The 22,903-nt window shown below is 47.2% G+C and overlaps 1 protein-coding gene across 6 annotated transcripts; it reads right to left on the reverse strand.

Moving 5' to 3' along the window:
* Positions 1-845: 845 nt before the first annotated feature.
* On the reverse strand, positions 846-21,629 carry SEC22C (SEC22 homolog C, vesicle trafficking protein). Of its 6 annotated transcripts, none has more exons than XM_084859448.1 (7): positions 21,525-21,629; positions 18,594-18,803; positions 17,080-17,243; positions 15,118-15,297; positions 14,423-14,541; positions 7,423-7,488; positions 846-6,929 (listed from the first exon to the last, which is right to left on the reverse strand). In XM_084859448.1, exons 2-7 carry the CDS (start codon positions 18,773-18,775, stop codon positions 6,726-6,728), a joined length of 915 nt encoding a protein of 304 aa, XP_084715574.1. In that variant the 5' UTR covers positions 18,776-18,803; positions 21,525-21,629; the 3' UTR covers positions 846-6,725. The 6 variants fall into 6 exon arrangements, with proteins under 6 accessions (XP_084715574.1, XP_084715573.1, XP_084715572.1 ...); XM_084859447.1 differs by having other exon boundaries at positions 21,515-21,629; XM_084859446.1 differs by having other exon boundaries at positions 21,520-21,628.
* Between the last annotated feature and the right edge of the window lie 1,274 nt (positions 21,630-22,903).

Here is a 22,903-nt window from a genome sequence, read left to right on the forward strand (position 1 = left end):
GCCTTTCCACTGATCAGGTAGCAGTTGATGGGAAAAGACCTCTGCTTGAGACCCCAGGAAGCCACTGCTAGTCACAGTAGGCAACACTACAGTGGCTATGTGAAAAGATAATTGGATTTGGTATTAGGCAGATCCCTTTGAATTGCTTCTGGAAGAGGTTTGGGGTCAGGGAAAAGAGACACTCCCCGTTATCCATGCTGCCCTTCATCTGTTTTGACCATCCATAGGAAGCCGCCATGTGAAGCATGGGCTATGTCCATGAGACGTGGGGCATCATAGAATAATAGAATAGTAGGGTTGGAAGGGGCCTGTAAGACCATTGAGTCCAACCCCCTCCTCAGTGCAGCAATCCAAGTCACAGCATCCCTGACAGATGGCTGTCCAGCCTCATCTTGAATGTCTCCAGTGTGGGAGAATTGGTTCCATTGTCATACTGCTCTAACAGCCAGGAATTTTTCCTGATGTTCAGCGGGTTTCCTGTAACTTCAGCCCATTATTCCGTGTCCTGCACTCTGGGATGATGGAGAAGAGATCCTGGCCTTCCTCTCTGTGACAACCTTTCAAGTACTTGAAGAGCGCTATCCTATCTCCCTTCAGTCTTCTCTTTTCAAGGCTAAACATGCCCAGTTCTTTCAGTCTCTCCTCATAGGGCTTTGTTTCCAGGCCCCTGTTCATCCTCATTGCCCTCCTCTGAACCCTCTCCAGTTTGTCTGCATCCTTCTTAAAGTGTGCAGCCAAATTCATCTGGATCCTAGAGAGATGCAAGGGGCTACAGGGGAAGGGGAAGTCCGCCAGGCCTGTGACTCCCCTCCCCCCTGCTGTACAAATCACAGTTGACAAGTAAATACAAAAATGTCATTTATTCTTTTACTCTAGCTGTCTATTAGTTATATACATATATACAGTCATGCAAAAAAATAAACAGAGATTAACGCAAGGTCAGTCATTTTAATACAGTGCAAAAATGTCTTCAGAAAAAAATGCTGCCTTTTCCCACGCCAAAAAAAATAAATAAATAAAAATCTTTGGCTTAAAAATAAAAGGGGATGGGAATTTTAGAAGATCCTGACCTCTCTGTTAATCCTAAAGAGCAAACAGTTTAGAATTTAACATTTGTTCTTTTATTCAGAAACCCTTATTGGCATGTAGAATTAGGAAGTGGAGATTTCTTTCTTTTAAACTAAAGTGGCACTTAAAGCACACACCATCTTGCAAGGTGCCACTTTCACAATATACCCACAACCCTGCCCATTTTCATCAAAGTGGAGAAAGCTCTCCTATTGATTTTTAAAAAAATTCATACCAGATCAACTGTAAGTAGGTAGGTGGACTGCGGGATGAGGCAGGGGGAAGGGGAGGGGGGGACACAGCACCAGCTAGGAAAAATTACAAACCCTGCTCCAAGACCTAGTCTTCACTAAAGTAGTAAGTCTGGGATGGGGAACATGCAGTCCATCAACATGTGGAGGGCTCCAACTCCTATCAGCCCTAACTAGCATAAATAATGGTGAAGGATGATGGAAACTGCAGTCCAAGATCTGGCGACCCACATGTTCCCCATCCCTATGGGGAATCAACATTTGGGTGATACCACTTCAGGCTGCACACTGGGGGCTTGCATGGAGAATGTTTCACCACACCAAAAAACCCTTTCACACAGAAAGTTGCCAGGGAGAAGGGTTCTAGCCTAGCCTTCTCCCCGACATGCTGGTTTTCTATAAGCAGGGAGTTATTTGTCTGGAGGAACATTCCTTCCTGAAAGCCCCACTTATAGCAGAAGAGGTATAATGCAAACACAGACCACCTAGATCCCTTCCATTCAAACTTTCTCTCAGCAGTCATGTCTCATTCATTTGCCCCGTTAGACCGCAACACACTACCTTAAAAAAAAAAAAAACTTCAAAAGATTCGAAATCAGTGCTTCGAACATATAGTTCTCCTTTGTAAAAACTTGTAATAGCAAACTAAAGAATGGCCTGCATGGTCAAGAGCAGGGGTGGAGAACCTCTTTCAGTCCTAGGGCTGAATCCCAGTTCAGAGAAGCTCTCAGGGGCCGCATTCCAGTGGTGGGCAGGACTGAAGGCAAAAGGGGCAGGCCAACAATACCAGTCTATTTTGGCTTTAGGCTCTTACTGGCAGGCACTAAGCATTAGGAGAGGCATTTCAACCTCTTAGAATACGGGAGAGGGAAGGGGGCAAAAGCTGGGAAAACACCAATCTGCGATTGGAGGAAAGGGGTGGAGCTGAGGGAAGGGGGCATGGCCATGTGGGGAACCCCAGTGGGCTGGATTTGGCCCCCAGACCTGGGGTTCTGCACTCCCGGTCAAGAGAATGGTCCTCTTTAGGCAAGCCATCCTCTCAGCCTCAGTTCCCCACCTGTAAAATGGGAAGGAGTAACCTAAGAGGATGTTGCAAGGCCAAACGAGGCTGCAAGTCCACTTCGCATTGGACATCCGCCTTCTCTACAGGGTAGGGACCACCAGAAGGAAGATTAGTCGCTGTCAGGCCTTGACTAAGCAAAGCCCAGGTGAGGGAGAGCCCAAGTAGGAGCATCACATGCTGCTGCTGGTTCTGTGCTTCAAGACTAAACCAGACATGCAAGTTGTGCCCAAGCCGCACGAAGTTTGGTCCTGTACTAGACCATTTGGTTCCCCCCTCCATCATAAGGGCTTGTAGCAATCCACCCAGGGATTGCACACTTGCCGAGGAGCTACAATAGCCTGGACCCTTAACACATTGCCTTAAGAAGTACTACTGTTGATTTCAGTGACCCTCTACTTTCAAGATAAGAGCTATTTTTAAACTCTGAGAAGAAAACACTGGCACATTTGGATGCTCCACCGATGAAAAAGCCCCTGCTCCTGAAAAGCTAGCAGAGCGAAAGATTCCCCCTGGCATGCTAGTTTTCTACATGCAAGGAGTTTGTATGTTGGGTCATTCAAATGTGCAGCCCGAGGAGGATTGTACCAACTGCTTTTCTGAATGTCTGAATAATCTCTACGCCTCCTGAGAACTAGAGGCCAAGTTTTAACAGGTAGAGACAATGACTGAGCACATGTCAGTGGGATGTTGGAACTAGAGGGGAAGAAAACATGTTTTAGAAAATGGGCAGAGAAGAGGCAGTGATTTCGGCACTAAAGGGTGGGAAGATGGCATGAGCTATTTTTGTGGAAGAGGTGGATGACAGCTATTGAATAAGCAATGAAATCTCAGTATGAGCTACCAGTAGATTTTAGAGAATTTTTCATTTCTTCAGTTCTCGGTTCAGGCTGCCTGCAGACTAAGGAAGTTGATTCTCCATCCTCATTTCTCTCTCATAGCCAAGAGAGAAAACAGAAATCCTGAGTAAAGGATATAAATCCTGCATAACGCGCAACAAGGATGGATATGGGGTGGGTGCGTTTTATAGTGGTGAGATTGCACATTACCACCAAACTATCACACGTATAAAAGAGGATCCTAGAACATCTCAATGTGACACAGTCGCCGAGAAAACTGCATCAAACTTTACACAACTTGTTCCAAAAGTTATCAAAAAGGTTCACAAATGGTAAATGCTGGCATATATTTCCACACATTAAATATCAGGAACTACAATGCAGCAGAGTTTGAGAGAAGCGCAGGTTTTAGTTACTATTTCCAAAGTGCATGCTCTTAAATTAAACTCTGATCACAAATTTTAAACACACCCCAACAAAATAGGTTATCAGAGAAAGAACCTGCTCTATTCTCCTTTATGGGGCAATGGCTTTCATTACTATTGACAAAGCACATATTCTTTTACGCATCAAGAAAAATTACATAACAGGGGGCAATCTTTTCGGCAGACATGCCGCAAGTCAAATCTAAAGTACAAGATGGTGGTCTAGAACTCAGTGAGGAGATAAAACCTCTGTCTGGACCATACTACTTTGGACTGCAGGTGAGAGTTTGCATGATGCTCCTTACAGAAAAACTCTCTGCACATAGAAAACTAGCACGTCAAAGAGGCTACACAAGAAGCCCTTCTAACCATGCTACTTTTCTATGTGAAGGGATTCATTTTTATTTAGTTTTACCCTATCTTTTCTCCTAGGAGTTTGAGGCAATAACAACTTTAAAAAAATTAAAAAGTAACAATTAAATGGACATGGTTATTTGTTTGGTACTGAGGAGCGTTAAATCGGGTGAGCCCCCGAATAGTCTGAAACAGCACAGCCTGCACCAGAGCTTTATTGCCTCAGTGAGAACTAGGCCAGTGTTGCTCCAGACAACACAGCCTCTCTGTACCTTCGCGCAGTGTTGCCTACAGTCTATTGAACCAGGGAGCAGAACTCTATGCCATATAGCCAGTCTTCACAGGCCTCTTCCAATGTGCCACGAACTCTCAGTTGTGGCATGATGCCTGCACCGCCGATCAGTCACCTGTGCTTTACACAAGTAGCATGTGATTACCTGAGGATGCAGACCTCTTTTAAATATGCATCTTCCACCCTTCTTCTTTGGGTGACATTTTAAATTTGATGAGGCGTAATGCTTCTGAGCGGTCCACAGGTGCCACTATCGTGCTTTTTGCAGTCACAGCAATGATTCCCAAACTGTGCGCCAGGAGAAAGGCTGAAAGGCACCTTGAAAAAACTAAGCCACTGCACTGGATTTGGCCACTGCTCTATACTCAGAGCAATAAGGACTGATTTCCCATCTCCCTGCCTATATGTGAACATCATCAAAGCCACAGGAAAAGTAAAGATGTGTTGGCATTTGGGGATGTAGCCTATGCTACGGTGGACAGGCACGGGGGAATCCTAGAAACACTGCCCCATCCATGAGCCCGGGATGACCAAACAAAGGGGAATGCGGGACACCTCAGAGGCAATGGTGAACTAACAGTCCCACAGGAACAAAGTCCCACTGTTCTGCAAGATGCTTTCAGGGCTGTGGGGAGAAACCATATATTTGAGTCCAAGAGAAAAGTGCGCCTCCACTTTTCTCATACAGAAGGAGGGTGGGAAGACAAAAGCCCAGGTATCAAAAATTTGGGAAAGGGTGGTCAATGTAAGGGCAGCTTTACACGTTATATTGAAGTCCCTGTTGTCAAGGAGATGTGCAGCTTTTCCTTTGCGTGTGACTGCAGAAGTGCAGAGTGGGATTCATTCCTATTTCAGCGCTTTCACATAATGCATGAACCTGTCCAGGAACACATACAACCCCCTTGAAAAGCCAGCCACTTCCAAGGAAGGGGACTTCAGCCAGGTTGCACGCAAAAAATGTTGCAAAAAATAAGAAGGGGGGTGGGGGAAGCACAGACCATGAGACACTGGCAGGCAGTAGGAGCCTGGACTGAAATCTATCCCAGCTCCCTGAACCCTGCCAAACAAAGGTTTCACTTGTACAGTCTTGTCTCCCTAGGCATGAAGCCTGAAAATATCTTTTGTTAAGAGAAAACTGGGAGGCTTAATCCCAATGGATGCACTGGGTACGATACGGCACCATAATCCAGGCCTGCTGTTTGCAGTGAACACACATCCTAGCCCCTATTTAAAGCTGTCCAGTTAAACTGATAGGAGTATCTGACCAGGAAGCAAATGCACTCATTTGGGGTACGTGATCCCCATCTGCAAGACAATTACCCAGTATTCAGTCCAGGCTAGTCCCCTACCCATCTGTTCTACAAACCAGTGGCTGTGGGCAAGCGTGAGTGGAAAGGAGGCACAAGGCTAGCACATCAACTGCAGAAAGCATTACTTGGTGTTCAGCGTCAGCATGGAACTCTCCATCGCCCCACGGCCCCTTCAAGGCTTTCTTTATAAGGATACAGGCCAGAGCTAAAATGCTGAATAGGACATGAAGAAGGAACATCCACCAGGATGCTTCAAGAGACTCCTCCACACTATATGGCGCCTCAAGGGGCTATTAACTTTGCCTTTTCCACCCACTACTTCTAATATGTATGTTAGGATTTGTCCTCAACTCATTCACTACTATTAGTCTAGTGCACGCAAACTGCGCCTTATCATTCAAGGACTTGTGTACAAGATGCTACTCCCCTACCGTAGTCATGATAAACTGCCTATCATTTAAATCCACCTTTGCCATAAAAACATAAACCGTCCGATTAAGAAAACCTGGATCTTAAACTTCCAGGAGTTCGAAGGCTGGCCACAGCAGTGCCCTGGGGTGAGGCTACAAGCGGATGTCTAACCAACTGGAACATGGTTTTAGGGGTTTCCGAGTGCACATGCAACAACGGCCATCACTGTAGGGAGGCTTTGCTTTGTCTTCTCCTGTGGCGAGATGGGGTTTGATTTTCTAGAGCCAACTGCACCTTGTATCCTGCTCTCTGCTTGTGGAATATTATGGGCCAGATTGCGTGTTCCTGTTTGGTTGCTGGTGCAGATTGTTTGTTCCTGGTTGTTCGCAACTGCAGCCTGCCCTTCTTCTAGAAGGCAAGAGCAGCATACAGAGTACCCATGGTAAGGTCTCCAGATATGCTTCACTTCAGACATGACATTCAGATCATCCTCTGGGTTATGTGAGTTGATCTGTAAAGAACTGATGTGCAGAGGATTCTGCCTGTTTGTCTAGTCCTACAAATCTATGACTGACATATGCTAAAACCCATTCTCCTGGGAGAGCCAGGCCTCAACGCCCACCATATTACGCAAGCTGGTTCTGACCAGCATTCCACACTCCCTGGCAAATCAGAAGTTTTAAAATACCCCATCTGGAATTCCATGTGATTTTTTTCATACTCCTCCAAAGTCTTGTTGTTTCTCCACAGCTTGTCGTGATAGTATCTGATGGGAAGACAAGGAAGCCACTCCTATGTGGAAAAGTATCTGCCAGATGTTCCTTAATCCATACAAGTAGATGTTGCATAGACAGACAGTGACAAAAAGTACAAAGACCTTTATCTTCCTGGCTGAACTGTAGATCAGGTAAAGATAGCACTGCAAAAAGGAGAACATAAAAGAACAGCTTAACAATCAAGCTATGAATACAGAGCACAGGCATGGATGTCCATTATTTAAAATGGAGTTGAGAGAATTAGTGTATTTTAGAATACACTTCCAAATGTCACTTTCACCTCATAGGCACTCCAGAGATACCTAAGGTTGCTAGAATCAACCACTGCCCAAGAATGAAACTGACATGAACCTGTATTTACTGTATTAGCAACTACTTACAGGTATCCTAAAGACAAAGATCAAAAGGTATGAACAGATACAACGTAACATTAGAATAATAAGCACATGGTGGGGCTTTTAGGCATCAAAACTGCATATGCTGATAACTATACTTACAACGATAACATGCAAGTGTGGGCTGGAAGCCATTTATTGAAATATGCCTTACATGTGTGTCCAGGCTCTTTTTAAAACAACCCAGGGAACGGAGACACAAGCTCCACCAAAAGAGAGAAAAAGTATGCAAGTTACTTACCAATAAAAAGCAGGCTACAAAAGGTAGGAGAAATGCTATTACATTTCCAATTCCTTTGTGATCTTCCTGTTGGAAGATGATATTTGAAGGTCAAATTAACTCAGCCTGTGCAAATAAGTCCATTCATCTCTTACTGTTGTGACTATGTACAAACCTAACAGTGTAATCTTATATTTGTATACTCAGAAGACATGCAAGTAAATATAGGATTGTAGCCTGAATGAATATTTTTAAGAAGGCATACACAGTCTTTTCCCCGCTTCTTTAAAAAAAAACTTTGCCACCCAAAACAGAATCAGAAGGAACTAAACCAGTATTTAAATTACCAGAAACAGAAAGATCGGGAGAGACTGTGTACACAGTCAGTCATATCACAGAAGAACCAGATACAAAACAAAGTAGTGTGAAATATTACAGCATTAATCTAGTTTTTATGTTATCCTAGAACACTTTTAAAGTTTGTAGAAAAATCCATTTTTAAAGCTCTGAATTTACATCCCCTTTTGAAAAAGAGAAACTGCTTGCGTGCATGATAAATCCTTCCAAAATACAAGAGCTATTCCAGGATAGAACACTTGACCTGTTTATGACTTAGTGGACCAATTTTTATTGGCACACAAGCAAGCAAGCTTTCAAGTTACACAGAACCGTGTGCTGTCTTTAAGTTACTCTAGCACTGTCCAAGAGATTCTGACTGGGGAGGGGAGGAGGCCAGATAAAATAAGCGTATAGATTTATCTAACTCTGCCTTGGAAACAAGAAAACCTTACTGGTTTCATTATTTTACAGTTACTTCCAGAATGTTACATTTCTAGAAGTTAGGAATCTTCTCCAGATTTCCAGTCAAAATTAGTGGCCAATTCAAAGATGTTATTTGTTATATTCAGTCATCTGTAACTTAAAGCACCAACATTATCTTGCCAGTATCACACAATTATGTCATATGCGACTCCTGCTCCCCTAACAAAGTTCACCCCATAGACCTGGCAAGGTAACGTTTTCTTGTGATGACTGTACCATGTACAATCATGGAACGCCGGGAACTAGACAGGGGGAGTGTGTCCCTGTTGGTTCTGCTGGACCTCTCAGTGGCTTTCGATATCATCGACCATGGTATCCTTCTGGGCCGCCTCGCTGGGATGGGACTTGGAGGCACTTTTTTCAATGGCTCCATTCCTTCTTGAAGGGGTGGACCCAAAAAGTGGTGCTGGGGGACTCCTGTTCAACTCCCTGGCCATTGGCTTGTGGAGTCCCTCAGGGTTATGTTTTGTCCCCCATGCTATTTAACATATACAAGAAACCACTAGGGGAGTTTGTCCGGAGTTTTGGGGTTCGGTGTCATCAGTACGCTGATGACACCCAACTCTACTTTTCCTTTCCATCTAATTCCAAGGAAACTGTTGGGGTGCTGAACCGGTGTCTGTCGGCAGTAATGGACTGCATGAGGGCAAACAAATTGAAGCTTAATCCAGACAAGACAGAGGTGCTCCTGGTCAATCGAAAGGTAGATCACGGAATAGGGAAACAGCTTGTGCTAGATGGGGTTTCGCTCCCCCTGAAGACACAGGGTCGCAGCTTGGGTGTATATGTCCTACAAAGCCCTATACGGCTTGGGTCCAGGTTATCTGAAAGACCGTATTCTCCCCTATGAGCCTACTTGTGCCCTGAGATCTTCAGGGGAAGCCCTTCTCGCCATCCCGCCATCATCACAGGCACGCCTGGTGGGACCGCGGGAGAGGGCCTTCTCGGTGGCTGCCTCAAGGCTCTGGAACTCCCTTCGCAGGGAGGTGAGAGAGGCACCCTCCTTGATATGTTTTCGTAGGCATGCAAATACTTTTTTGTTCCAGCAGGCCTTTGGGGATAACTAGTCCGGACCTGTGAAAACGTGACGTATGGATATTATTTTTGTTGTGGTGGTTGTCTTTTAATGTTTTTACAATTTTAATATTGATTTAATTATATTTTTAACTTTTGTACAGTTGTATTTATATTTCTATCCATAGGTTTTAACTGTAGAAGTTTTAACGTTGTAAGGCTGCCTTGAGTTCCAGTATTGGGGAAAAGGCAGGATATAAATAAATATATTTATTCCTCTCCCCAATGCTATTTAACATCTACGTGAAGCCACTGGGGGCGATCATCAGGAGGTTTGGGGTGCGGTGTCATCAATATGCGGATGACACGCAACTCTACTTTTCGTTCAAATCTTCACCAAGGTTGGCCGTAGAATCCCTGTCCAAATGTCTGGAGATGGTGAGTGGCTGGATGGGGAGGAATAAGCTGAAGCTGAACCCTGACAAGACGGAGGTACTTTTGGTGGGAGACAACAGGAGGCTGGGGGATGCTGACCTGGTGTTGAATGGCGTACGGCTACCCTTGAATAGGGATGTACGAAAGTCACTTACCTTTTCGAAGGGTGACACTCGCGGTGGGGGGGAGGCGCTCCGTCCCTCCCCCCGAAATTCTGGCCGGGAGGGGAGGCGCTCTGTCCCTCCCCCCTGAAATTCTGGCCGGGGGGGGGGGAAGGCGCTCTGTCCCTCCCCCCCCCCCCCCGAAACCTGGCCAGCCGGCTCCGCAAATGGCGGCAGCCATAGCCGCCGCGTTTGCGTCCCTGCAGTCAGCCGTGATAGGCTACGTAAATGTTTACGTAGCCTATCACGGCTGATGTAAAAGAAAAAAAAAAAACACGCGTATGCAAATGGCGGCACCCATGGGCGCCGCCACTTGCGTACACGCTTTTTTTTTTTAAATCAGCCATGATAGGCTACGTAAACATCTACGTAGCCTATCACGGTGTTTTTTTAAAAATTAGCCGTGAGAGGCTATGTAAATCTTTACGTAGCCTATCACATTTTTTTGTTTTGTTTTGTTTTGTTTTTAACTGGAAATGGCAGTGGCGGCAGCCGGTCGGAAGACCGGCCGCCGCAGCCGCCACCAGGAAGATTCGCCCAAGGTAAGTCCCGTCCTGGGGGGGGGGGGGGGGAAGAGAGACCTTTTCGCCACCGATTTCAGGGGGCCGAATGCGCTGGCATTCAGCCTCCCCGAGATTCGTGGCGAAATTCTCTGACATCCCTACCCTTGAAAGACCAGTTCCACAGCCTGGGGGTCATTTTGGACTCCCTGCTATCCATGGAAGATCAGGCGTCAGCCGGACAGCGCTGTATCAACTCCATCTGATACGGTGGCTGCGCCCCTTCCTTCCTGACCATCTGCCCCCATCAGTAGTACATGCCCTGGTCTCCTCTCGTTTAGACTACTGTAATGTGCTCTACGTGCAGTTACCCTTGAAGACAGTTTGGGAGCTGCAGCTGGTACAGAATGCGGTGGCTCGCCCGATTAAAGGCAGCTGCCGGCGAGATCACATCACTCCAGAGCTGAAGGAGTTGCACTGGTTACCAGTTGTTTTCCGGGCCAAATTCAAGGTGTTGGTTTTGACCTTTAAAACCCTATATGGTTCTGGCCCAGCCTCTCTTAAGGAGCGCCTCCAGCAACACCAGACAGGCTGCTTAACAAGATCAGCCTTGGATGGCCTTCTCTCTGTCTCTTCAGCCAGGACAGCTAGACTGGTGGGGACGAGGGAGAGGGCCTTTTCTGTGGTGGCCCCCACTCTGTGGAACTCACTCCCTAGGGAACTTCGTCATGCCCCTTCTTTAATGAGCTTCCGCCGTGCATTAAAAACGTGGTTGTTCACGCAGGTATGTGGGGTGGGTTAGGGTATTTTTGAAAATGTTTTTATTGTAGAATTTTATTGTTTTAAACTGTTTTATTATAATTTATTTATTTATTTCTATACCGCCCAATAGCCAAAGCTCTCTGAGCGGTTCACAAAAATTAAAACCAAACAACACACAATAAAACAATTTAAAATATATAGAACATTAAAACCACAATATAACAATACAACCACAATAAAACCTAGCAGCAGTGCAGGAGTTTAAAATACAGATTTAAAACAGCAAAGATAAAAATTTAGAAAGCTAAAATGCTAAAATGCCTGGGAAAATAAAAAGGTCTTCACCTGGCACCAAAAGGAATACAATGTAGGTGCCAGGCGAACCTCACTAGGGAGCTCATTCCACAGCCGGGGTGCCACAGCAGAAAAAGCCGTCCTCCTAGTAGCTACCCGCCTCACTTCCTTTGGCAGGGGCTCATGGAGAAGGGCCACTGATGATGATCTTACGGTCCGGGCAGGCACATATGGGAGGAGGCGATCCTTCAGGTAACCTGGCCGCAAGCCGTTAAGGGCTTTAAATGTTAACACCAGCACTCTGAATTGGGCCCGGAAACGGACTGGCAGCCAGTGCAGCTGGAAAAGTACTGGCGTAATATGAGCTCGCAGGCCAGTCCCTGTTAACAATCTTGCTGCCCTATTTTGGACCAGCTGAAGTTTCCGGACCATTTTCAAAGGCAGCCCCACGTATAACGCATTGCAGTAATCCAGACGAGAAGTTATCAGAGCATGGAGAACTGTAGCTAGGCTATCTCTGTCCAGATAAGGGCGTAGTTGGTATACCAGCCTAAGCTGATAAAAAGTGCTCCGTGCCACTGAGTTCACCTGTGCCTCAAGTGACAGTTCTGGATCCAAGAGCACCCCCAAACTACAAACCTGATCCTTTAGGGGGAGCGCAACCCCCTCCAGAACAGGTTGAATATCACCGAGCCGGGCAGACGAACCACCCACTAACAGTACCTCCGTCTTGTCTGGATTGAGTTTCAGTTTATTGGCCCTCATCCAGTCCATTACCGTGCCCGGGCACCGATTCAGAACAGCCACTGCCTCACCTGGTTTTGATGAGAAAGAGAGGTAGAGCTGGGTGTCATCTGCATATTGATGGCACCACAGCCCACACCTCCGGATAACCTCTCCCAGCGGTGTCATGTAGATGTTAAACAGCATGGGGGATAAAATAGAGCCCTGTGGAACCCCATGGCACAATTGCCATGGCACAGAGCAATAATCCTCCAGCACCACCTTCTGGAATCGGTCATCCAAGTAGGAGCGGAACCACTGTAGTGCAGTGCCTCCAACTCCTAACCCAGACAACCTATCCAGAAGGATACCATGGTCAATGGTATCGAAAGCCGCTGAGAGGTCCAGGAGAATCAACAGGGTCGCGCTCCCCCTGTCCCTCTCCCGGCAGAGGTCATCCCACAGGGCGACCAAGGCAGTTTCCGTTCCAAAACCAGGCCTGAAGCCCGATTGAAATGGATCTAGATAATCCGTTTCATTCAACAGTGCCTGGAGCTGTCCTACAACCACCCGCTCAAGCACCTTGCCCAGGAAGGGGATGTTGGCCATTGGCCTATAATTGTTAACATCCTCTGGGTCCAGGTTAGGCTTTTTCAGGAGTGGTCCGATTACTGCCTCTTTTAAAGCGGCAGGCACTACTCCCTCTCTCAAGGAGGAATTTACAACCTCCTGGACCCAGCCAGACAACCCCTCCTTGTTTGATTTAATAAGCCATGAAGGGCAAGGGTCAAGCACACAAGTGGTCGATCAGACTTGGCCAAGCACCTTGTCCGCATCCTCAGGCCTCAGTAACTGAAACTCATCCAATAAAACTGGACCAGACGGTGCTCTGAACGCCTCTACCAATGGAACTGCATTAATGGTGGTGTCCAATTCATGACAAATCTGAGCGACCTTATCCTCAAAGTGCCGTGCAAACTTGTCACAGCGTGCTACCGAGGGTTCCACCGTCTCTCTCCTTGGCCCAGAATGTAACAGGCCGCGAACCACTCGGAAAAGCTCCGCTGGACGACACTGAGAAGATGCAATGCTGGTGGAAAAGAACTGTCTCTTTGCCACCCTCACTGCCACAGAGTAGGCTCAATAGTGGGCTCTTACCTGTGTTCGGTCAGACTCAGCACAAGTTTTCCTCCACCTGCGTTCTAGCCGTCTCCCCTCTTGCTTCATTGCCCTCAGCTCAGGTGTATACCAAGGAACTGGCTGGGCTCTGCTCAGAGGGAGAGGGCGCTTGGACGCAATCGTATCAACCGCCCGAGTCATCTCTGCATTCCACAAAGCGACCTGGGCTTCAACAGGAGCACCAGCCATACCAGCAGGAAAATCCCCCAGAGCCCTCTGGAATCCATCGGAATCCATTAATCTCCGGGGGCGGACCATTTTAATAGGTCCCCCACCCTTGCAGAGGGGAAAGGCCACCAGGAGTCTAAACCTCAGCAGGAAGTAATCTGACCATGACAAAGGGACAGATGTTAATTCCTCCACTTTCAGATCACCATCCTCCTGCCCAGTCGAGAAAACCAGATCAAGCATGTGTCCTTTTATATGCGTTGGGCCGATGACATGTTGGGACAGCCCCATGGTTGTCATGGCGGCCATGAAGTCCTGAGCCGCACCGGATACAGCGGCCTCGGCATGGAAGTTGAGATCCCCCAGGACCATCATCCTAGGGGTCCTCAACACCAAGTCTGAGACCACCTCCGTCAGCTCAGGCAGGGAGTCTGATGGGCAGTGGGGTGGGCAGTACACCAACAGAATCCCTAATCTGTCCCAGGTACCCAACACAAGGTACAAAAACTCAAGATCTGCACTTGAATGAGCAGGAAGCCTGGAGAGGGAGATTGAATTCCTATAGACCACGGCAACCCCCCCTTCCCGACCCTCAAGTCGGTGTTGGTGCTGCACCGAGTACCCAGGAGGGCACAGCTGGGAGAGAGTGACCCCTCCCAGTTCCCCCACCCAGGTCTCAGTAATACATGCCAGGTCAGCCCGCTCATCCACAATCAAATCATGGATGAGGGAGATTTTATTTGGGGCCGATATGGTTTGTACATCGCCCAGAGTGGCTGAGTGACCAGCCAGATGGGCGATTAATAAATTTAATAAATAAATAAAATAATTTAATTAATAACTATAATAAATATAATAATAAATAAATGTCAAACACGGTTGTGGAAGTCGAGCCTTAACCATTGGTACCAAAGGAATTCCCATCCCCAGTATCCTTGGCCCCCATGTTATCTCCCCAGTTACCTGAAATGAATACTCTGCAAGATGAACGCCTCGAATGAGATTCAACGCCCCACACATTATATTGAGGACAAGAGATAAGATTCCCAAGGCAGACACAGGTTGCATTCTGTACGCTGGGGCTTCAGGCCAATTCAAGAAGGAAAGGAAAGGAAACAAGGGAGAGACTGGTGAGCACCACTAGGAGTTTTACAGCCTTCTCATGCTTCTTGCATACTGTGCTGTCTGAACTACTTTCCAGCTTAGACAGCTTCTGTAGATCATCTTTTGCAGACCACTTATTCTCACAGTTCTTCTTGGAGCACAGAGAACAGGGCAAAGGGATAACTGATATTATCCTTACAAGGACTGCTGTAGAGATCACAGTATGCGAAACACTTTTAGTGTGTTTTAAGTGCTACATAAAATGCTACGTATTAGAGTATCCAATTAATATGGCTGGAGTTCGTAGATGTTAACAAGATGCCTTTGTGAACTCTTATCTGTTCTTGTATCTTCAACAGGCTCCACGTATTAAGGGGATGCTTGTTTGAGAATTGTTATGCATCCATGTTAATATGTTATTTTGTACTTGCATTTAGCTACTGCTATGGCCTTTGGTTAAAGGTGTTAGTAATTGGTTCTAAAATTAACCAGCGCTAGGCGTGTCTAACCGGACCCCAGGTACAAAGAATTCACCTTTGGGTAACGCGGCTTACCAGACTCAACATGGAGCTCTGAGTGGCCGTTCACCATCCCGTTCATCAGCTCCACATCTTCCAATTTCACAAGCGCAGGAGGCTGCAAGCGAAGCTCTTCTTGGATTTTTTCCAGGTTGAACTTCGTCTGGGAGCAGTTTGTGTAATTGAAACGGCTTTTGACTTTCTGAATGACATTGTCTGCAGCAGTGAAGCAAGAAAAGCTATCACCGAAAGTAAGACATATGCAAATATGCTTCATTTATGTAGCATCTACAAGCCATGGAATTCCGCTTCTCTTAGTGCAGAATTTGTACAGAATTTTTATTTAGCAGCACAAGCAGATGACCCACAGCTTCGACAGGGGAATTAAGAACGCAAGACGGACCCTTCTGGATCAGACCAAAGGCCTATCTAATCCAGCCTTCCATTTCTACACTGGCCAGCCAGGGGTCTGTGGAAAGCCCACAAGACACGAGTGCAATAGCATAGCATCCTTCTGCTTGTATTAACAAGTGGTGTGGAGAGACAAGCTGCAGGTAGTATATAGCCTTCATGACTTCTGGCTTTATCCTCCATAAATCCGTCCAAACCCTTTAATGCCATCTAAGTCGGTGGCCATCACATCTTAGGAAAGCAAATTCCATAGGTTAACTATGTACAGCGTGAAGATGTACTTCCTATTGGCTGTCCTGAATCTCTTACCATTCACTTTTATGGGATGATCCCAAGTTCATGGAAGAGGAAGAAGATCATCTCCTTATCCATTTTCTATGCACCAAGTATAACTTTATACACCACTATCATGTCCCCATCACCACTTACTTGCCTTTTTTCTGCACAAAATAGCCCCAAACATTGTAACCTTTCTTCATAGGGGAGTCACTCCAGCCCCTTAATCATTTTGATTATCCTTTTCTGCACCTTCTCCAGCTTTACAATTTTTGGGGAGTAATGGCAGCAGAAATGTACACAGTATTCCAAGTGTAATTGCACCATAGCTTTGTAGAGAGGCATGACAATATTGGCAGTTTTATTTTTGATCCCTTTCCTAATGATCCCTACCATGGAATATGCCTTTTTAACACAGAGAAAGCAACAAAGGTGCTCTCTCAGTGGCTGAAAAACCACAGAACTACTGATATAGAGATCAGATGGGCTACTTCAGCTACAAAATACACCTACTAGAAATCCCTGGGGAAGAAGTTTGTTTGCAGTGGGGCAGGACACACAGAATGCTTCTACAAAGAAATGCTTCACTGAAAAAGCAGCTTGACTCACATCAGACAGGTGCAGGTTGAAGCAACCTCAGTTGGTTCTGGCAACAGCTGGCTTAAATTCTACGTGACCAGGTTCAGTATTCCAGCACCTCGGACCTGAGCAAAATTTTCAACCCCTCCTATTTTTTACATTTAGGGGGCAATCCTATGCATGTTTAGGCAGAAAAAAGTCCTACAACTCCGAGCATTTCCCAACCAGCTGGCTGGGGAATGCTGGGAGTTGTAGGACTTTTTTTTCTGTCTAAACACACATGGGATTCCACCTTTAGCAGAGCAACCAAACAAATTTTCACCAGTAAGAGGCTATTTCACAGTTTGGGCAGGATTGTTAATCCTATGCTTAGAAACACAGGAAGCTCCATTGGACCAAGTGAGACCACTGGTCCATCTAGTTCGGTATTCTCGACACCGACTGGCAGTGGCTCTCAAGGGTTTCAGACAGGGTCTTTCCCAGTCCTACCTGGCCACACCAGGGATTGAAGCTGGGACCTTTTGCATGCAGATCATACACTCTACCACTCAGCTACAGCCCCTGTATACTTTCCTTCTGGCTAGATAACATCAGGAAATAAGGGGAATTAAGATACATACGGAAGTATAAGGAGCAATGTTATCCATGCTACTTAATTTATTTGAATGGCATTACTGCCTAAAAAGTTCCTAAGGAGGTGGAAGAGGTAGACAGAGCAAGCATGCTACACACCAAATTCAAGAAAAGCATACGGTCTGGAAGCCAGGCCCACGCTTGTAGCATCATAGGAAGTGGCAAATTCCCACTGGAGCTCGTCCAGAAAGCAAAACGCCATGACAGCTGGGTAAGTGCCGCTGCAGATGCCCATGCAGGCAACGTCTCCGGAAGAATGGAAGCTGAGAAGAAAAATATCCAGGATTCATCAAAAGCTACGCACAGACGCACATGCATCCACACACTGAACAAAATAGAACAAAGCAAGGAGCACTGATGAAAGAAGTCCAACTGCTGCAATCAAAGCTGTTCTTGAAATCTTGACTCTACAGGGGCCAGGGCTCTTTGCTGCTTGAGCACTGAACTGGATACCTTGCCTGAAACATGCTAATCTGTGAAATTAGCTCTCACTGTTTTTAAAGCAGGCCTCTCAATACGCAGCAGGTAGGCTGCTCTCCAGAGTTGTAAACTGTCTTGACTGTTACTGCCACTCTCAGAAAATGGGGAGCAACCAGGGATAAGGATATAAGCAGAGAGGTGTTACCAAGCGACTTGGACCAACAACCTACTTGACTTTCTCATTAAGGAGCTTCTAATTTTCAGTAAGAGAAGCAAGCACCAGAATTCACAGCTTCTGGACAGAGATGCTGGAGTGCATTAAAGAGATATAACATGAAGAAACACTCTCACTTCACCTTTACACCTTAGATGGTTCCCCTACCTTCCCTCTATAGTATGGATCGTACAAGAATTTAATTGTCTGTAAATACATGTTAACCCGGTTTTGAGTTGAAATGACAGGCACTGGTGTTTTGGTGGAAGGGACACTGCATTGACCATATGATGGTGAAGGCTGTAATCCTTCACACAATTACCCGGGAGCAAGTCCCATTGAATTTAACAGGACTTCCTGAGTAGACATACATAAAATTGCTTTGTTCCTTTTCCTTTGACTTTCAATTCCTGAACCTATTTTTTTTTCAAAAGATTCAAAATGTTAAAAACAAGATTTCTAGTCCTTTGCTGCGAAGGGAAACGTAAATATGTGGACAGGGAACAATGCAAAGTCAGAGAGGCCTTAGCAAAGCTTCCCACTTGTAATTTTTGTGCTCAGCATAGCTCCTTACCTCCCCCAAAGACTAGCAGCAGTTATACAGAACAGGCTGATACTTACAACTGTTCATGGTTTATTTAGAGCATAGAATTCAGCTTTCCTTGGTATAGAACTTAATTACTTTGGAGTAGATCTGGGTTTTTAAAAAAATCTTTTTAAACAGAGAATAAGTAACCCTGACTTAAATGATAGCATAGAAAAAGTTTCTACATGAAAGTTAAACTGTGGGCCACACTTCCACCATGTTAAGGCTCCAATCACATCCTGCCTTGACTTTTTCACTGGCGTCGTCTTCAGATTTGTCTCTTGTCAAGACTAGGACAAGAACATGTTCCTATCAAAGGAATGCTCATGAAGACACCACTTAAGGCAATATCAGGTAGAGGCAACATTTGTCTCAAGCTGAAATGTAGCTTACTGTATACTGAGGTCACGTTCTTTGGCTGTACCACGATTTGGATAACGTGGTAGAGTGGATGACAAGGCCTTCAGTCTCTTCCTGCATTCCAAGAAGTCCTGATCTAGGTGGAAGTCTGTGGAGGCAGAGAGTGGAAGTCCATCCCTCACCCGCACCACGCAGGCAAAGAGGATCATGGACATCCTCCCCAGGAGAACTCATGGGGGCAGCCTGGAAATAAATATTATTTATTTAACAGATTTCTATGCCACTCTTTGGATAAAACCTCCAGGAGTGGTTAATGAAATTAAAAATAAAAGTTAAATACACAAACACAATATAAGCCAGCATAGGCAGTGGAGAAAAGAAAATAAAGCCAAATTAAAACTCAGAGTTCCACATCTTAAAGAGCCCAGGCAAGTAAGAAGGTTTCATCAAGTGCTGCAAAATATCAGCCCCAGGCAAGCCACTCTGGAGAGAGCTCTCCAGGGTCATGGTGCCATGACTGAGAAGACCCTATTATAGGCCACTGCCACCTTCACTTGAGGAGGTAGAAGGACCCAAAGAATGGTCTCACAGGAAGATCTTAATCTGGCAAGTTCGCAAAGGACTGCCTTCTCCTAAAGTATACTGACTTCAGGCACGGGTGTGTGTTTTTAGTGTCCAATTAAGCTCTCTAAATGAGAACTACTTAGTCCATTTGCCAACTGTCCTAAGGCTTACGAATACAGGTAACATGGGGAGTGGAAGGGCTGAGGTTTTTCATCTCTTGGAAAAAGAAAACCACAGCCTTTAAACACATGATAGCATGAACGACAGCACACATAACCCCATCGTTGTCCCTTACAATGCCTACATTGTAAAGTCTACGAAGCTGGAACATAGCCGCATCCCTATCTAATCCTATAAGATAAAAAATGCACCACGTTGCACAAGACTTCAGCCACATTCCAAAGTATCATTCCAACCGCAAACTTTCCTGAATGAACCTCAGTTGTTTGCAGCCTTGTATCTAAGATGCACACCTTTCCTATCAACTTCACCATCTAGCATTCTTAGACCCTGAAATGCATCTAAGTCCTGCAGATTCATGTATATAGCTTGTTATAAATGGGTGTCGAACACACCAGACAGTATCCAGCAACTGCACAAGCAGCCCCACCACTGGTGCAATGTTAATTTAGCACTTCCAGGACAACCTGAAATAAGCGGAAATGCAGGTCAACAGAGCTCTAATAAGGGAGTTCTGTCTATCTGCCTCCTACCAGAAACAAGTGTTTCCGTTTGTTTGGGGGCTTCCTCTAGGAAGTGCTAAATCTCCCTTGTGTAAGTAATGGATCCCACTTGTACAATGGAATCAGCGGGACCCCCTACTTCGGAAGGGAACTGGCGGGGTGGAAGAGAATCAGCAAGGGCATAAGTGTCCCACTGGATTCTGCCCATTATTATTAACACTAGGACTTACAGGTAATAGACCACTGTCTATCCTCCCCTCCTCCCAAAGCAACAGCCATTTAGCACCAATGGGGGGGGGGGTGTCTACAAGCTCCCTAATCAAGCTGGTTTTCTGCATGCACCTCATCTAGAACAACCTAATCTGTACCTTAAACAAGCCATTTCATTTCATTTTAACCAAGCTTTTCCCGATCTGCACTACAAGTCCAACTAAACACCCTATCCACAGCTTTGTCCTCATACCTCACCACTCCACATACATTAATTTAGAAGAATGATACACCACCTTTCAGAAAAGCATTCAGGATGACTTACAAAAACAAAATTTCCTGCATTAGCAGGGAGCTGGACTAAATGAGCTTTGAGGTTCCTTCTACCTCTATGTTCCTAAGAGTAAAATAAACAAATAAACTAAAACATGTTAAGAGACAGAAGAAAGTTGGAAGAATTCCCTACTCCTCAGCTACTACTAGACTCAAGTTTCTCTAAGGGTGCAATCCTATGCATGTTTAGATACAAAAAAAAGGCATCCAATCTCCAGCATTCCCCAGCCAGCCAGGACTTTTTTCTGTCTAAATACGCATGATTGCGCCCCAAGTCTCACTTTCAGCAGCCTCCCCAGCCTACCCTGTTAAACTGGCACTTTTCACACAGCTCCCCCCAAATCCACAATTCCCCTTCCATCAGCCTTTAAAAAAATATTTAGCCAGATGAGCCTGACAGTCACTCTACCTTGTTCTGTCTGCATCTATTCAGCCATCCCAACATTCTTCCCTGACCATGGTTACACAGATCTAATTTAGACTCGACAATGAGCCAGTAACTCCCCACTGGGGGGGGGGGACCCTTCTGCCGAAAGCCCCATAACCCCTTTCCCATCTGATGAAATGGGCCTCACTCTCCACTAGGGATGCCTCCCGCGGCCTCCCCCTGCTGCCCCTCCACGCTTCCTCTGATTTCCTGAGGACTGGTGTGCTCGGCGTTGTGCAAGGAGGCGCATTCCCTACGCGCACAGTGCTGACAACTGCGCTGACCCCCCCCCGCCCCGCCACTCGCTCCTCCCAGAAGCTCAGGGCTCTCCCCGCAACAGCCCTTCGAGGTAGGCTCGGCCATCCTTCCCCAACCTGGCGCCCTCCATCCGGCTGGGGATGCTGGGGTTGTCGCCCAAGACGTTTGGCGGGCACCAGGCCGGGGACGGCTGAGGGAGAGTGCCTGGCTCACAGCCCCTCCTGGCTGAGCGGGGGCTTGAACCCGGGGCCAAGGGTGGCGGGCGAGCCGCGACGCCCCGCGGGCCGAACTAGGGAGGCGCCCCGCGAAGACCCCGCAGCAGCCCCGCCCAGAAGGCCGCCGCGCCGCGCCCCTCCCTCCGGGCCCGGCCGCCCGCCCGCCCGCCCCCGGCGGCGGCCACCTCCACGGCGTGACCAACAGGCCCCTCAGCCCCCGGCCCCGCCCCGAAGGCCCCGGCCCTTCGCCCGCCCAGGCCTCGCCTCGCCTCGCCTCGCCTCGCCCCCGGGCCTCCCCGTCACAGCGGCCGGGCAGGCGGCGGAGGAAGCGGCCGCCACCACAACAAACGCGTCTGGCCCGCCCACTTCCGGCTACGGAGACGGGGCCGGCCGGAGCGGCACAGGCAGCAGCCATAGAGGTGCCGAAAGAGCGCCGCGCGCGCGCGTCTTCCCAGCGCGTAAGCCTCGGGCCGCTTCCCCTAGAGGTAGAAGTCACACTCGCATCCCCCCGCTTCCGGTCCTGAACCGAAGGCCGCCACTGGCGCCGCGCAGGCGAGTCTGTAGAAGCCGGGAGGGGCGTCGCCCTGACCCGCGCCGGCGGGGCATCTCTAGGCTGAAAGGCGGTAGAAGGGAGGAAGCCGTATCAATCTAATGCCGGAAGTGTAGGCGAGAGCCCCCGTGGGACTGGGCCCCTCTGCCCAGGTCCAGATGGGCGGGGAAGGGATTCTTACAGGGGCGCGACACGGGAGAGGCTGCGAAGGGGCGCGGGAGTTCTTCTGTGATGGGGGCGAAGGTGGCCAGTTGGGTCCATTGAAATCAGCGGGGCTTGTTAGTCATCACTAACTTTTTACCTTGATTTCAGTGTGACCCACGTTGCAGCCCTATACATGTCTAGGCAAATGTAAGTCCTTCTGATTTCAATGGACCCATGGGGCTTGATCTTATGCAAGTGCGATTACAGTCTTTAAGGGTGCAACCCTATGCATGTTTAGACAGAGAAAAGGCCTACAACCCCCAGCATTCCCCAGCCAGCAGATGTGGGACTTTTTTTTTTCTGTCTAAACTTCCATAGGATTGCACATTTTGTCTCTGAGGAATCAAATACCAAATATGACAGGACCTTCAACGTGCGGTCCCTATATGCTGCAGAAAGAGGAATAGGAGTGGTGCAGGCCCCCATGTCTGCATAGCCTATTCTTGATCCTACATCTTCCTCCCACTGGTTCATGCATCTAGTTATCTCACAGGTTTTGAGTCGTAAACTCACCTGACGTCTGCCTCATGGGCAGAGTTCCAGGGACACCAGCACACCTGGAACAGAGCTCTACTCCCTATCCAGCATATCCCACTCTTAGGGTGCAAGCCTGTGCATGTTCAGACAAAAGTCCAACAGTTCCCAGCAAGCCACGCTGGCTGGGGAATGCTGGGAGTTATAGGACTTTTCTCTGTTCACACATGCAGAGGATTGCACCCTTAAGCACCTTTTCCACTGGTTGCCATGGACAGTCGCTGCTGCTGCTGCTACTGGAAAGGAGAAGCCTTCGGGGGCCTTGGAATACAGATCCATATGCCTTTTGGGCAAGCCCCCAGAGAAACCATCACCCATCCAACTTAACTCTGCAGGTGGACACCTGCAAGAAAGTTTTATCCTTT

Source organism: Heloderma suspectum, chromosome 5 (genome assembly GCF_057233095.1).
Source record: "Heloderma suspectum isolate Gila_16-S chromosome 5, 16-S_ref, whole genome shotgun sequence".
Lineage (NCBI taxonomy): Eukaryota > Metazoa > Chordata > Lepidosauria > Squamata > Helodermatidae > Heloderma > Heloderma suspectum.

What these genes read in the sequence shown, in the direction of transcription:
- SEC22C (XM_084859448.1), bottom strand. Translation starts at nt 18,775, where the DNA reads ATGTCCATGATCCTCTTTGCCTGCGTGGTGCGGGTGAGGGATGGACTT. An exon ending in GAACGTGACCTCAGTATACA is followed by an intron (nt 17,244 to 18,593) that starts GTAAGCTACATT and finishes TTTTCTTCTCAG; the next exon opens with CTTCCATTCTTCCGGAGACG. An exon ending in GTATGCTTTTCTTGAATTTG is followed by an intron (nt 15,298 to 17,079) that starts GTGTGTAGCATG and finishes TCACTGCTGCAG; the next exon opens with ACAATGTCATTCAGAAAGTC.